The sequence below is a fragment of the Cynocephalus volans genome, chromosome 1, assembly GCF_027409185.1.
Source record: "Cynocephalus volans isolate mCynVol1 chromosome 1, mCynVol1.pri, whole genome shotgun sequence".
NCBI lineage: Eukaryota > Metazoa > Chordata > Mammalia > Dermoptera > Cynocephalidae > Cynocephalus > Cynocephalus volans.
Window position 1 is genome coordinate 122,490,651 of NC_084460.1, and position 13,249 is coordinate 122,503,899.

General features: G+C 48.1%; 1 protein-coding gene across 1 annotated transcript in view; it reads right to left on the reverse strand.

Moving 5' to 3' along the window:
* PDIA5 (protein disulfide isomerase family A member 5) overlaps positions 1 to 13,249 on the reverse strand; it is an 88,282-nt gene that overhangs the window by 10,260 nt on the left and 64,773 nt on the right. Inside the window, exons 12-14 of the mRNA XM_063113371.1 lie at positions 5,795 to 5,865; positions 5,116 to 5,276; positions 1,095 to 1,225 (exon numbers count right to left, since the gene is read on the reverse strand). Coding sequence (XP_062969441.1) covers positions 1,095 to 1,225; positions 5,116 to 5,276; positions 5,795 to 5,865 — 363 coding nt within the window. The remainder of the gene's footprint in view (positions 1 to 1,094; positions 1,226 to 5,115; positions 5,277 to 5,794; positions 5,866 to 13,249) is intronic.

Sequence of the window (13,249 nt, forward strand, 5' to 3'; positions counted from 1 at the left end):
CCCACCCAGGCTGCAGGAAGGGGCTGTCACTGACTCGCTGCAAGGCGCTGGGCAAGCCATGCGTGTCCTGGTCTCAGTTCTCTATCCCCCATCTGCCCGGAAGGAAGAGGGTAACTTCTCAAAATCTACTCAGGCTCTGGCACACTCTAAGAACAGATGAGGACAGCAAGAAGCTTAATAAGGAAGTGAGAGAGAACAAGCCCCACTCTGAGAAGAAAGGGGAAAGGGCAGAAGCAGAGGGCGGGAGGCTGGCTTGGTGGGGATGGGGTCTGAGGCTGTGGTGGCCCCTCGCAGACAGCGGGAGCCGAGGAGAGACATCACGAAGTACTGACACTTGAAAAGTGCGGGCGGGAGGGGAGCACGCAGGAGGGCCGGCTACAACTGAGCGGGTTTATGACTGGATTGAGTGCCTGGCTTCTCTGTAGACATGGATTTTATTATCCTCACTCCATTAAGCTGAGCTGTAACCTGGGGAAGAGAGAGAAGGGAGACGCAAGAGTGCGAAATTCTAAGACCTTTTCCTTTTAAGTATGAATTAACAACTTCAATGGGGGAATACACAAAGACCCAAGGTCACAAACACCAATGTTAGCAGACATGTCGCTTCCTCAACTTAAGCTTTGATTAAAATGAGAATCACACAGGAGCTTGGGGGTGAACATGGCTGTGCCTACCATGGCTTCACATCCAGCTGGATTCAGTGCCATTTGGGAAGCTCAGGGAGAGGGGCTTGCCAGGTTCTGAAGGTGGAGTCACTGCCTGGAGGAGGAGTGGGCAGCTGAGGGGTGGGAGGAAATGGCCAGATAGGGGCAGCAGGAGGAGCCCAGGGCCAGGAGGAGACCAGTCCCTGCCACAGACAGAGCGGAGGGCTCTAGGCCTGACCCAAGAAAGGCTTCCCTAAAGTGAGGGGAGAGCCTGACAGGGCTGATAAGAGGAGGCCCTGGAATGAAGCGGGGAGCCTGGCTCATGGTGGAGATGACCCAGAGTCACCAGCAGCTGCCTGGGTTCCCTGGGTAGGGGGAGGGTGGGCAGTTCTCCATCCAGTTGGGCCAACCCTCTTTCCATGCCCCACAGTGGGCACCCAAGCTACTTACAAGGGGCATAGAACATGACCAAGGTGTGCTTCTTCTTCTTGAGGGTCTCCCGGAAGCTGTCCCCTGCCAGATGCAACACGCTTGTCTGCTGCTCTTCCCAAGTGGGCTCGGGGGGTGGGGGGGCCTCAGGGCTGCAGGAAGCCAGGGGAGAGGAGGCAGTCAGAAGGAGGGATTCACGGCCAGGCAAGCGCATTGGCCCCGCCACGTCCCAGCCACTCAGGGGAACACACAGGAAGAAATCACATTGCATTTCTTCTAAAATTTCATTTTAAAACCTCGGTTTAAACACAAATCAATCTGTACAATCAGTAAAGATACTGTGATTCCCTCCAAGGAGCCTACCAAGGAGCCATTTCGTGAAGACAGAAGACCTGGTCCCACTTTAGGGCAGGGCAGCCTCTAGGTGTGAGCCATCACCTCCTTGCCAAGGACACAGAACCTCCCCCACCTGGGCTCCCTCCTTCCTGTCCCCTCTGAGACCCTACATGATCTATTACCTTCTGCTCCTAAGCCTTTGTTCTGGTGGAGAGAGCATGGGCCAAGAAGTGAAGTGGGCCTGGTTCAAATCCAGACTATACTAGCTGTGTGACCTTATTTAGGTGAGTTACTAAAGCCCTCTGAACCTCCACTTTCTTTTCTGTTAAATGAGGACAATGGTATCTATAGAGGGGATCTTTAAGAAGAGCAGAGACAGTGTGTGTAAAGCACCTTGTCAGTCAGCAACTAACATTTACTGAGAGCCTATATGCTCTAATAAGTGACAGGCGCTGAATAGATGTCTACAGTTTTTCAGGTCTCCTCCTGTCCACTAGTTCCCTCCACTCTGCCTCACACAAGTATGGATCTCCAGGGTCTTCTAAAAGCCATTGCTGCCCTGGCTGCCCTCTACAGCCCAACCTCTCTCTTTCTTTCTCTGAGGAGTGTCTCTGAGGGGTGGGCTGCAGCCATGTCACCACGTCCTCCCCCTGCACTCTCGCCACAGCCCCTACACTGCCTGGCTCTGCCAGGCCTGGCACCCAGCTGAGTGTGGCACTGAGTCACCCCGACACTCTCGCCTTTTGGAAGCCCTCTCTACCAAGCACCCACAGTACCCCACTTCCCCGTCTTTCCAGCAGCCCTCCCTCTTCCAGTTCTATTCCGAGCCTCCACAATTCTCAAAAGGTCTCACCCCTGCATGGCTTCAGTGATTCCCATGGATGAGGATAAGTTGAGTCCTGACCTCTCATCTAAGCCCCCTATTTCCAGGTGTTTTTCAGGTACTTCCAGATGGAGGTCCCACTGTTATCTCAAATCAACCATAACGTACAACATATTACTCTTCCCTCCTCCTTCACACCTCCCAAATCAGCTTCCCTGTCCCATCTTCTGTTTTGGTTAACGGAACCCCTGTGTGCTGACCAAGACCGGTTACTCCCAGCCTTCCTATCTTCTTCCCTCTGCTCAGTCTCCAGGTCCCCTGGCTCCATGGTCAATACCAGCCACCCACCCTTTCTGCTATGCTCTTTCTCTGAACACTGCCTCTCTAGGCCGGCCTGTTGGCAGGCACGTCTGTCACCCATGACTTGGCCAGCTGTGCACATGCCTGGAAACACCCTTCACCTCGCCTGACACTGTCGGCTCACCCTGCTTCTGGGTGACATGCCTCAATCCTTCATCCTAGAGCCATCTGCTGCTCATGCTCCACCTGAAGGATATCTCCCAAGTGCCCGAAAGAACTACTATTTGTCCCAGGGAAGGACCCTTAAATTCTCTGAACCTAAGTTTCTTCATAATAAAACAGGAATAAAGACTCTGGCCTCAGTAGGATTTGAGGAGGAAACGGGGCAAAAGATAGAAAAGCATCCTGCAAAGCTGGGTGTTATTACCATTTATGCATTGATGCTGTCAGTTAAAGCCCTCATGACGGCTAGGATCAGTCATAAAAACAGCTTCCTTTCTTTGAATATTTCCACATCATGCACTGTGCTAAGAACTTTTTACAATAGTCTAATTCTCTAGGCAAGTCTATGGGAAAAGTATGGTTCTTCTGTACAGATGGGAAAATAGGGCTTAGAAGGGTCAAATAAATGGGTCTGGGTCATGATCTGAGCACAGGTCTCTGAGACTCCAAAGCCCACGTTCTTAAGCCAGAGCTTCTCAGACTCTCAGTGGCAGTACCTACATAGGAAGGACAAAGCCCTCTGTGCTCACTGTGTCCAGGGCTCTGGAGCACTGATTAGCAACGATAAATGCTCCTGAGTCCCTCAGCTCTCTAACCACAAGTCCAGCCCCACAAGGACCTGGCCTGATCCCCCACCTCCTCAGTCCCTCACAGTGAGCCAGCCCTGGCACCCGAGCAAGGCATGTGTGAATAAACCACCTGCTTCAGACACAAGAAGCCTCAGAGGAATGAGCACCTTGCCCCTTTTGCTGGAAAACCACCACTCCCCTCTGGTCCCTGGCTGCTCTTGGAATCCTTCCCCAATGGATGAGCAGGACAAAATGGAAGAAGCAAGGCCAAGACCTCATCAGCCCAGTCACCTCTTGCCAGAGGCCTCTCCTGAACCTGGTAGTAACTTTGCTCCTAGTCTATAAGCTGGTGTTATGGAAAATACCCATTCACACCTCCTGAACCAGAGCTTCAGGAACAGGAGTCCCAGAATCTGTGCTTCAAATAAACATCTTACATCTTTTCTGGATGCTTACATATGTCCAAGCTTGAGGACCAATATCCTAACAAAGTAACTCAATCTAATGCCATTATTTTGCAGAGTTCTCGCGTTGCTTTGTGACTTTAAAGTCTCGGCTGTCACACCGGCATCATTACCCCATGCACCAGGCACCTCTAAAAAGGCTGGAATATGTCTTCTTTTACTTCATCTTCCCCCCACTGCTGAAATGAGGAAATATCCTTCAATATTTAAGTTATGTGTGAGCATTCGAATGGGGATGGGGGCAGGGAGGCAGACGAAAGGTTGCTCAGCTGTATCCTGATAACAACCTATGCTACTCAGGCATGGCTGGAGGCTTCCTCCCATTCCCAGGGCATCTGTGTGATGGGCATAGTCAGTCCCCTCATGGGAGAGGGAAGTGCTGAGAACTGCAGGTTCCAAACTCCTTGGGTGAATAGGGGGTCTTTGGACCAGTAATCACAAAGCTACTCAAGTTCTCTGAACTTGCAGGCTGTATGGGTTGAATTGTGTCCCCCCCAAATTCATATGCTGAAGTCCTAACCCCTAGTACCTCAGAATGTGACTGTACTTGTAGATGGAGCCTCAAAAGGGAAAATTAAGTTAAGATGACATCATTAGGGTGGGCCCTAACCCAATATGACTGGGGTCCTTATAAGAGGAGACTAGGTCACAGTCACACACAGAGGGAAGACCATGTGAAGACACAGGCAGAAGATGGCCAAAGAGAGAGGCCTCAGAAGGAACCAACCCTGCCAGCATCTTAATATCAAACTTCCTGCTTCTAGAATTTTAAGAAAATGAGCTTCTGTTGTTAAGCCACCCAGTCTATGGTACTTGTTATGGTGACCCTACGAAACTAATACACAGGCTGAGGGGGCTCTTTGGAATCTTTATGCTCAACCCCAAACCACTGCAGTCTGTGCTGTTGACACTACAGGAGGCTCGGTCAACACCAGCAAACCTGGGACGAAATGAGTCCAGCAAACCTAGGATGACGTGAGTCCAGCTCTGGACGTGAAGAGCTCTGTTTCCTTCATTTATTCAAAGGGGGTGGAATAACATGCAGATGGTGAGACATGGGGCTAAGGAGACTGAGACAGAGAAAAGGAAACACACGGCTTAGTGGATCTGACACAATTGCATCCAGAAAAGCTACCTAAACCTGCTAGAATGGACTCATGACCAGCACATGAGGAATGGCTTTAGGACTGAGGAAGTCAAATCTGTCTTGTCACCTGTGGCCCTAAGCCAAGGACAGTGGACCATAAAGTTTACTTCATCTCCTTAAGGTACTCTCCAGCGGCCGGCAGCAGGCAGTTAAGATATGCTACCAAGATCATAAAACTTACTTTTGCATCCATTCAAGAAACTTCTTCTTTGTTCTGAGCACAGGCGCTGCATGTTTCTCTCCATTCTTAAAATACTTCAGTGTTGGAAATTCTGAGATGTGGAATCTTTCTGCCAGGGCCTTGTTGACAGTGGCATCGACAGCTGCAAGGACACCAGAGCTCTGGGATGGGGGAAAGGCCAACCATGCATTATAGCCTCAGATGTGGTGCTGGCAGAACAGAGGCGCCCAGAAGCCGGCCCCAAACCTATCCTGGACCTACGGGAACTTAACTGGGGGTGGCTGGCCCCCTGGACTCACGTCTCCCAGAGGACAACTGAACACTGGCAAGTACAGCATTCCCCATTTATGGGCTGAGATGAGGCTTTTGAATCTGTCCAGCCAATCACATTGGGTAGACTGAAGCCTGTTCCCAAGAGCCAGGGTTCCAGAGGAAAGACGGAGCAGGCAGACGTCACCTGGACAGGTACGGAAACACGGCCCCAATAGTCTTTCTGCCCCTCTCTATCACTGGTAGGGGACCCAGCTGTCTGACCAAGACATGTCTACTCGGGGACAGGGATGTAACTCCAAGGACTGGGAGAGCGGCTGCAGGGCTTGCAGGAGGAAGTCGCTGTGATGATTTACAGGTCAGTGGTTCTTTAAAAGAGAATGGTGACGGGTAAGGAAAGGAGGCTTACATCTGCTTTGCCATGGAGGACTTGGGCTGCACTCTCAAACTCCGGCTTCATTTTCTTACAGTGTCCACACCCTGAGGGGAGAGATCAAGAGAAACCATTCCGATGGCACGGAGGCTCCGGCGATGCTCCCCTACGCTGCCTCTGTACAACAGCTCGGCCCCATCCCAGACACAGGGGTACCTGGGAGAAAAGAACAACCGCCAGCTCAAAGAAAAGAAATCTTTTGCCTAATCTACCAGGGGTGGCATGGTAACAGGTATATAGCCCCAGTGTGCTGGGCACTGATCTAGTGCTTCATATCCTCATTACCACCCTACAAGGTAGGAACTGACATTAATCTCCATTTTACAGATGAGAAAACTGAGGCCCCAAGCAGGTGGGTGACTGCCCAAGGCTACCCACACAGCCATAGGTCACAGAGCTGGGCTGAAATCTTGAGCAGTCTGGCTAGAAGCCACAGCCATAGGCCAGTAGCACAACCATGCTACTGTCACTATGAGCGTCTTCTCCAGGCAGAAAGGGGTCTGGGGCATTGAGTTAGGAATAAGAATTCACAGAAGCAAAAGTGTGAGAAAAAATTAAGTTCCAATTGTCCCCATGTGACAGAGGGTACATATGATGGGCACTGGGATTTGACTTCTTCCAAACTAACGGCATTTTCTTGGGATAAGACTGCTTTGTCCTCTCCTCACAACCACACGAATGCAGTAAGATGTCACAAATAATAAAACCTGTACACTAAAAAGAAAACAAGCACTTTGTGCAGATGACAGACATCAGGGTAAGGAAAATTGTTCTCATTTCAACAGGAAGAGTACTTTCTGACTTCTGATGCTGGTGGGAATGTGAGGCGCTGAGGGCCAGACTGGCTCAGGCTGAGGCTGCTCTAAAGGGGAGCCCGGCTGTGTGGGGACCACGCACAAATCAGACTCCTGGATGACAGGCCGTGACTCAGCCTCTCAGGGTGTGCTACTGTGTCAGAGCTGAGAGCGCCGCACTTCTACTACCAATTGTTAGGAAAAAGGCAAGAAGAAAGGAAGACAGAAAGTCACACACCAGTATTATCACAGGAGCCCTCCCACGCCCTCCCAGAAACCATCTGAGCCATGACATCGGTTTCTTGCCTCCATCTGAGCACTTGGCTGCGATGAAAGTTCCTGTCTCCTCCAAGGTCGCTCCTGCAGAGCTCAGCTCCAGGTGGCACCAAGACACAAACATGTCTCATTCTTAGTCTCTCCATTCCATTCCTCCCTGTACCCTGCTTCCTCAGTCCATCCTCACCTGTCCCTCCCGGAGACCCCAGAGCGACTACCCCTCACTTACTGAAAACAGCAAACGATCATCAAGCTTCCAGGCAGTGTTGTCAAGCCCCTCCTCTGGACACGGCACTGGAGATGGGACTTGGTCAAAATATGACCCCGAAGGGATCCTGGCCAGGGAGTGGCTACAATTCTAAGCTGTACCAACATGTTGGTTCTTCCCAAATGGGCCCAAGGAAGAGGGACACCTCTAACCCTCAACTCACAGGCTCCATGACACCCAATGGGCAGGAAGGGGAGAAACCGCCGAGCACACAGGCACCCCTCCTACTGCTGTATAGGCAGCTCCCTACTCCTGCTGGGTTGCAATGCAGAAAAAAGGGGAGAAAAGGTTTCAGCCCTTGTGATCTTCCAGCCTGAAGACAGAGAGGACCAGGGTCTTTGGTCCAGAGGGGAATATACTGCACACGTGAACCAGAGAAAGAGCACTCCCCATCCCTGCCCTCGCCTGGGGCCCCAGGGAGCAGGCAGCTTCTTCCCTGTACTCCTGCTACGACAATCATCATACTGGCCTCTACCTACCACATGGACTCCTTAAAGGCGGAGCCTTGGAATTTTTTTACCTTGTACTGCCACAGGAAGCAAAAGGGATCACCATTTAATAGATAACATGATAAACACTTATTGGTCAGCAACGAAAAGAACAGACCTAGTTAAATAATTAGTAGACAACACTAGGGTAACCAGGGGTTTGAGAAGACTTCCTGGAGGAAGCAGATGAAAGGACACGTGTGGGCAAGTCAGTAAGAGACAAGAGACAGAAGGGCCCATCAGGAGCCACACACGTTCTCAGTGGCTCCACCAGACACAAGACAGAGCTCAGCAGATCCATTTTACAGAGCCACAAATCGCGGCTCTGGGAAATGAAGTTAAGCCTACCGGGGTCACCAATGCCTGCCCCCCTCTTCGTCATAGCCCCTGCCCTGATGGAAAAGGAGTGCCCACCCCAGACAAGCCCTCATGATCCCACCTGGGTTCTGGCCCCTGCTTTGAGTGTTCCCAGTTCACTGCAGCCCCAGTGATTGGCCTATTTCTCTTCTAATAACAAAATACTTCTTATTCAGATGTTTCTGTGACATTTAATTTTGTGTTGCCTTGTGACTGTTATATTGCTGTCTCCTAATATTTAAGAGCAGCCAGGGTACCTTTGCAAAACATAAATCACGTGAAATTCCCTTGCTTAAAACTTCCCAGTGGCTTCCCATCACAGGCAGACTAAAATCTAAACTCCTCATCACAGCCCAAAACTCCACAACATCTGATTCCCACTTACCCTCCAACCTCAACTCAAGTCACTTCCCTCCTGTCCTCTACCCCAAAGCCTCAGCCCCCGTTTTCTTCCTTTATCACAGCAAGGGCATTTCTACCTCAGGGCCCTTGAACGTGCTCTCGTCCCTGCCTGGAACACGGTCTTCTCCCAGGTCTATGCGTGGCTCACCCCTTCATATCACTCAGGCTTTTGCTGAAATTTCACTTCTACAGAGACTCTCCCCAGCCACCTAACCCAAAGGAGGCTCACCCATCATGCTCTCTTCCAATATCCTGCTTTATTTTCTAATTGTACTCAAAATAGCTGGAGCAATCTGCTCACTTGCTCCCTGTTCATTCCCTCTACTGGAATGTAAGCTCCATACGGGCAGGGGATTAGCTGTCCCACCCACCACCAAGTCCCTGACACTGATGACAGCGCTCTACACACAGTTTGAATGAATTAACCTCATGAGTGTATTGTTCAGGTTTACACTACCTGTGTGCACACAAGGTTTAACTGGACTAAATTCTTTATGGGCAAGGGTCATGGTTTGCACCCAAACAGCTGCTAATTTGGCTAAACATCTCTAATTAGTATAACTGGGCCAAGCCAGTAACTGTGCACACTCCCGCCCCTCCCCACTACCATTTATGCGTTTCCCCTGCTCCTCACTAGGCCTGGAAAACGTCTTCAGAAATCTCCGACATTTACATTTCCGATGTGGGTCTAAAGTTTCCCTAGAGTTCTCCTGATAAGATTTTTAATTCTAGCATCGATTCCCTCTGCCCCTGAACAAGACACTAAGGGTAAGCAATAAACTGTGCAAACAGAGTTTATGATGAAAAGACTGGCCAGGCCCTAAGGAGGAAAAAGGTGTGGCTGAGCCATCGCCTGACACTGTCTTCCCCGGGGAGCCAAGGGTGATCGACAGTGCCTGCCATGACCTGGGCCCCAGCCTCCTGGGCCTGGCCTTCAGGATGTCCCAGCTGCAGAACAGCCACAGGAGGAGGGACATATGAGGGAGCAGGACTCTGGCCCATTGCATTGAGTGTCCTGATTGTGATGTGATAGGCCATTAAGTTTTATCACCAAGCTTCTTTGTTGGTTTTTATCATCTGTACTCTTATTTTCATGACCTGGCACAGAGGTCTGCACATCAACGCCTCGATCAGGCTCTTTTCTGGCTGTGGGAATGCTGGTGTCCTGTCAACTCTAAGCCCTCAACTTCCTTTGGATTTCATCAAAAACTTATGGTTTTATTACAGTCCAGCTATGGGGGCTTTCCTAGATGCCGGGGCCAGAATTTTCCAAGGGATTAGATTAATTAATTAATATAAGCTCCCTGGTAGCCAGGGCACCAGGGTAGTATCTGGGACTCCAGATGGGCCTAGTTCCTGCCTCGCCTGGAATGTGGCTTGGGGCATGACAGGAAGCTGGATTTCCTACAAATGTGAGCAGAGACCTCAGCTTCCAGGCTTCTGACTTTCCAGGCTTCCAACTCTCTTTCTTTCCAGGCTTCTGACTGCCTGCACCAAAGCAGACTCGCTGACACTCAGACATCTGGGGCCAACACACACTGACAGATGCCTCTATTCATCACACAGCCCCTCTTCTTCAACAAAGAGAGCTTTTTTCTTTACATTAGTGCAAAACGTTGGCAAGAAGGTTTTAACATTTTACTTCCAGCCTTCTATCCTAAGGAAATAATCTGACATGTAGACAAATATTTATGCATTAAAATGTTCTTTGCAGCATGATTTCTAATGGGAAATATGGTAAACAACTCAAACCTTCATCATTATGATGCTGGTTATTTATGGTGCCATTATACAATGGAATATTATATGGCCACAAAAAGCATATACAAAAAAGCATTTTTAATAACGTAAGAAAATACTTACAAAATAATATTAAGGGGAAAATGAAAAGGAAAAAAGATGCACAGAAAAAGACTTAAGGAAATAAAATTAAATCCCTTCTTCCACCTGGCACAACAAACATATGAAAAATCCAGATGAATTAAAGAATGAAATGAAAAAAGCAAAATACTATGACAAAATATAGGGCACTATTTATATATCCTAGGGGAGGATTTCCTAAGCAACTCATGAATGCCAGAGATGAGGATGGGAAAAGGCAGGCTTGCAGAATGGCTCAATAGTTAGACTGTAGCCTCCACATCTGTCTAGGTTTCAGTCTGGCTACACTTTTTTGGCTATATGACCTTTGACAAGTTTCTTAACCTCTTGGTGCCTCCTTTTCCTTACCTATAAAATGGGAATAATCATGATATTGACTTCACAGGATTCATTGTGATGACTAAACATATTAATATATGGAAAATGCCTAGAACAATGCCAGATCCATAGTAAGTACTCAGTAAGTATTACAGCTATTATTTGACTACAAAAATGTAAAGATTTGTACAATGAAAGGCACCATAAACAAAGTTAAAGCAAGCAACAGACTAAGAGAGAGAACACTGAAAACACAGAAAAGAGATGAAGATTAATATCCATATTTATAGAAATGTAGGTCAAAAAGAAAAAGACAACCCAGTAGAAAAATGGGCAAAGGTATAAATAGGTGGTCCACACGAGAAATATGAAAGGCTGATTATCACAAGAAAGGATGATCAACTTCCCTAGAAGTCAGAAAAGTTACACTTTTGCCTAGTTTAGCAGAAATATGAAAGGTTGACAGTATCTATGGTTGCAAGGATGCAGGCTCTGTCACACACTGCTAAAACCTTTCTGGAGGCCAATTTGGTAGTACCTATCAAAGCTCAAGCATAATTACACCATGGCCAAGCAACTTCACTTTTAGGAATTAATCACAAATATTAGACATTCTCAAATAGCTATGTTTACAGATGCTCACCATGTTGTTTGAATCGTGAAAATCTGCAGACAAATGTCTATCAATAGGGGAACAGTTTAAAATTAATGGCACATCCAAATTATAAAATACTATTCAGTGGTTAAAATGGTTGAGGTACATTTATATGCCAACATCTACATATACATGAAAACATCTTCAAGACCTGGTGGTATGTGGGAAAAAAAGCAAACCACAGAAAAATGGATAGGTAATGATCCTATCCATGTTATAAAAACAACAGCAACAACAACAAAAACCCTGTTGCAGAAGAAGAAGGAAGGATACACCACCTATTAGTTGTGGTCAGCCCTGGGAAGGGGGACAGGGCATGAGAAGGGGGATTTTCGCTGTTTGCATTATATTCCTATGTATGCCTTGAATCTTGCACTGACAATAACAAGAATGCTGATAATACTATTCTTAAATTATTTATACAATTAAAAAAAAGTAATAGCATTAAGGCATTTTATGGCATGATGGTAACACAAATCTACACTTGTCAAAAAAAGGTCAATTTGACTGTATGTTAATTTGAAAAATAAAAGTTAAAAATAAGGGAAAAAATAAAAGAAAAGGGACTAGCAAGAATGATGCTGAAAAGCGAAAAGTAGTTGCCTCTGGATAATGGGATTATAGGTAGTTTTTTTCTCTCATCTTTTATATTTCTCTGTACCTCCTAGATTTTCTACAAAGATCATATATTACTTTGAGAATAAGACAAAAATAAAGTAAAAAGCTTTAAAAAAAATGACAACACGAAGTCTGGAGTTTGACAGGACCTGCCACCAGACAGCCCAGCCGCTGGAAGGCAGGCTAGGCAATGGTCTCCAGCACATGCCGCGGGTGCTAAGCTGTGGCAAAGAAATACCTCACCTCAGCCTGCTGACAAGGAAAGAGCCTGGGGCAGGGGGTGGGTGAAGGCAGACCTTCCCTGTGCCTGGGAGAGGAAGGACAAGGGGAGCCCTGGGTCCGCAGTGGCTTCTTACTCAGACCTCGGCACCCACATGGGTGTTGAGGGGCCTAGCAGAGAGACCAGCTTCTCCTCAGGAACACCCCTCCCTGGGATCCCCCACTCTGCTCCTCAAGTGATGCTGACTCGGGTGGCATTATTACAGCCCAATGTCCTCCCCCTGCCCAACGCGGAGCTGGGGTTACATGGAGAGGGACAAAAAAGACAACGACAAAAGAAGAGGAGTGATGGGGACAATTGGACTTTCCTCACTCCAAATGCTGCAGAAGGAAATAGAAGGTACCCTGCAGCAGCAGCAGCTGTGTCCCGCTGACATGCCCTTCGTGGACAGCACTTTTGTCCTCTAGGAGATAGGGAACCTGGGCTTGTGTGGCGGCCTCCTGCATCCATGGAGACTCCATACTGTGGGTCAGGTGCAGGACAGGCACAAAGTTCGCTAGTGAAGGGGGCTGCTGAGACCCACAGCACCAGGTGCATGTCCTCTCAGAGCCCTTCACTTATGCTCAGACTGTCCTTCCCAGTCTGGCTATCTTTTTTCCAACTCTAACCCCTGCAAATTTGAAAGTATGCCTCGCTATTAACAACTTCAACAAAGTTGCTGATGAAAAACAAGTACACACCATCTAGACAGACTCAGGCCATATTCACAGTCACAAAGCCCCGAGGGGCTGCTTTCCCTTACGGTGTATCCAGCCTGTCCGATTCTCTGCATCACAGTCAGGAAAACAGCAACTCACTTCGTCAAAAGTCTTGATAAAAGAAAGACATGCTAATCCATCATCTAGTAATCCAATCCCAAGAAACAAACCAAGTGCATCCAGCAATCCTGAGTATAATCTATGGTCTTCTAAGTCCACAGATCCTAACCTGTTTTTCTAAGTCTCCAAAATGGTCTGTTTCCAAACCACTCCTTACTTGGTCTGGGATTGACACCAGTAATACTGTGATTTCCCAAATTCACCCTTTCTGTACTTGGAAAACCTGGGACAGCACTGCTGGTCTGGACTTCTGACATTTGTCCTTTTCTCCAGGTC